This window comes from Atta colombica, unplaced genomic scaffold (genome assembly GCF_001594045.1).
Source record: "Atta colombica isolate Treedump-2 unplaced genomic scaffold, Acol1.0 scaffold47, whole genome shotgun sequence".
In the NCBI taxonomy this organism is placed as follows: Eukaryota; Metazoa; Arthropoda; class Insecta; order Hymenoptera; family Formicidae; genus Atta; species Atta colombica.
The window spans coordinates 2,140,972-2,144,077 of NW_017259536.1; the positions used below are offsets into that span (position 1 = coordinate 2,140,972).

A 3,106-nucleotide genomic window follows, 5' to 3' on the forward strand; every position below is an offset into this window, starting at 1 on the left:
TTGCAAGGGTTCGCGTTTATGATTGGGATCATCGATGATGATTCTTAAATTCGAAAGAGCCCAAATCATCATTTTTGCTATTCGCTTAAATTCATTATTCATGTTAATTTACTTAACACAGTCGATCATGTAAGTCATTCGAGCGAAACTTCATGCACGATGCAAACGATTCTCAGTGGCCACGATGTCAATCTTTTGCAGTAACGATCCACGCGTTCATCGACCTCTCGAAAGCTCCTTGCATACGCCTAGCGATTCGATGCGCGTACTTTAGTTATGGCAGTCTTTAGAAATGAGCTGTACGTTGTTCACGTCTTGTCTATGATTCAATTGTACCGTACCTTCCCGATTGCAAGGTGCTATCGCTTTTGCTGACTTGGATAGTATCAAGTTGAATGTGAAATTGTATAATGTCGTATCTTCCATCACTGTAACGTACATACGTAAACGCGATTGCGAGCATAACGCTTTCGTCCAGCTGTAAAGAGTAGTCTGTGCACAACAATAATGACACGTTAGCTTTGATCATTGTCACACTGACGCGATCACACTTAAACGCATGACTCGTCCGGCACATTTTATTTCCTGTTCACTACCGCCCGCCCGGCACTCGTGAGGACAACTCTTTTTTTTTTCTTTTTCTCCTTCATTCTTCCCTAGCAATCGGTGTCGTCCTCCTGGTGCCGTCTACGTAGCTCCAGATAACGGTGCCGGGCATCGCAGTAATGAAGTAGCGGTACCTAGACGTCGGTACCGGTGCCCTCCTGATAACCCTCATCGGGCGAGCTGCGCGTGGATCCCAGGACGCGTTTCAGCGCCGAGACCGGCGGCAGCACCGGGACGCCCTTTTGCCAGACTCTCATCTGCTTCGCGCCGGGTGGAAATTGCTCGACGACCGGCGCGACCACCGCGAGCTGCTCCTTCGACGGGTACATGTTCGCCGAGACGGCGGACGTCCTGCCGCAGCTGTCCCTCGCCTCCCATAGGCAGCTGGTGTAGAGCATCTTACCGGCGTCATCTAGGGCTTCGACGCGGCCGTAATCGGCGACGCCGTAAGGCGTGATGTCCTCGGTGGAGCCGCGCCGAGTATCCCTGATGAGATCCGGATTATCGATCGGCATCAAGGATGTCGTCGACGAAAAACATCCGGCACCCGGCATCGCTGCCACCGCGGGCTGATTCTGATCGTCGAAACGGCTAATTGTGCTGTACTCGCTCTCCTGCATTACAGCCGCGTGCGGTCTCTGCACATAGCTCAGATGCAGCGACGCGGGTGGCTTGGACTCCAGGGCGAATGACGTCGTCTCGATCTCCTCGTGTTTTCTGCGAGTGGTCGCGGACGATGGATTGTTGTCACCGCCACCACCGCCGCCGCCACCCCCGCCGTTGCCACCATTGCCGTCGCTGGACGCCGCTTCCATCGGCGCCGACGACTTCATGTCCTTCAGTGGCATTCTCCGCAAACGAATGAATAATACGAGAATGATGAGTAGGATGAAGAGTATGAGCACCACTAACGCAGCGGATATCCCCGCGATCTGGCCCGAGCCTAAAGTCGACATGCCCGCCGTTCTTAGAGACACGTGCAGGGTGAAATTTGCCTCGACGGAGCCAGCGGGATTCTCGGCGACGCAATAGAACTCGCTGGAGTCCGCCTCCTGTGCGTTGGTGAGAATGAGAGTGCTTCGCTTCCTAAATTGGCCCTCCTCGAAGATGAGGATCTTTTGATAGCTGCTGAAAGCCGAGTGATTGGTCAACAACCGGCCGTTCCAGTACCACTTGACGTCTGCTGGTGGTATCGCGCTCACGCGACACACGATACTAGCGTTCTCGCCGATGGTGGCCTCGGCATAACGACTGGCTATCAGCAAAATCGGCCGGCAAGCAAAGTCGTCGATACCGAGATCGGTGAAGGCACGGTCGAGCAACTGCTGGGGTCCGTGACATACGGGCGCCACGATGGTCGGTAGATTATGCTTTACCAGCCACATCTTCATCTCACGTAGATGACAATCGCAGATCCACGGATTTTCGTGCAGCTCGATGCTAGTCAGCTTATTAAGCGGCTCGAAGGTGCCTGGGTGCAGAGTAGACAGTTCATTGTTGCTCAGCTTGAGACTCTCGAGCATTTCCAATCCGCGGAAACCTTTGGCCTCGATCTCGACGAGCTGCGTGTGCGACAAATCGAGCTTCACTAGATTCGGCGTGCTCTTAAACGCGTGCGAGCGAATCCGCTTAAGCGGGTTATACGCGAGCACCAAATCGCGCAGGAATGGCGTGTCGGTGAAGCTCAAACTCGGCACCGCGGCCAGCATATTATTGCTGAGATCGAGCTCCACGAGATTCGTCAAGCCGGCCAATGCCTCGCTATCTATCCGATCGATACGACACTCACGCAAGTAGAGACGCTGCAGATTCGTTAGCCGCACGTGTATAAATATGTTGTTTGGCAGGTGACAGATGTTGTTGCCGCTCATGTCCAGCACCTGGGTCTCCGGATCGATCCACTCCGGTATGCTGGTCAGGTCGCGATTCACGCACTCCACCGTGCGCTTCCCGCTTTTCCACTTGCACGAGCACTTGTCGGCACAATTGTCGCTGGCTGCCACACCGAGTACCGTCACCGCATACAATAGAAACACCGAAACCCCCATGATGGATCGTTATTGTCGTCGTCGTAGCGAACTTTGGTCGTCCCACGACTCGATTCGCGACTCTTCTTTTTCTCTTTCTCTCTATATCTTGCTTTCCCGACGACACTCGGGATTCGCGCACGTCGTTTCAATGACGGCCGAGAAGCGTCTTTCGCACAGGAAAGCCTCTGGGGAGCGATCTTACGCCCATTCTCCTTCTTTTCGTGTACTGGTACTTGTATTCCTTCTTTCCTTACAATTCCTCTTTTACTGACTATGTTGATCCTTTCGTAATTTATATGCCCGCTTCAGAATCCTCACCGTAGTGAACTATAAGGGGAAATAAAATTGAACGGATTCGTTTCCATTCGCAAATCCTTCCTCACTCCTTATCCTTACGGTATTATTACGTACTCATTACGTTCCTTCGCCTTCGCCTTCGCTCTGCGCGAGCAGCGCGCGCTCCGTTCGAC

General features: G+C 53.1%; 1 protein-coding gene across 1 annotated transcript; it reads right to left on the reverse strand.

The window, feature by feature from the left end:
• Positions 1 to 630: 630 nt before the first annotated feature.
• On the reverse strand, positions 631 to 2,654 carry LOC108691507 (leucine-rich repeat-containing protein 24-like). The gene has a single exon (XM_018199277.1). It carries the CDS (start codon positions 2,652 to 2,654, stop codon positions 741 to 743), a length of 1,914 nt encoding a protein of 637 aa, XP_018054766.1. The 3' UTR covers positions 631 to 740.
• Positions 2,655 to 3,106: the final 452 nt, after the last annotated feature.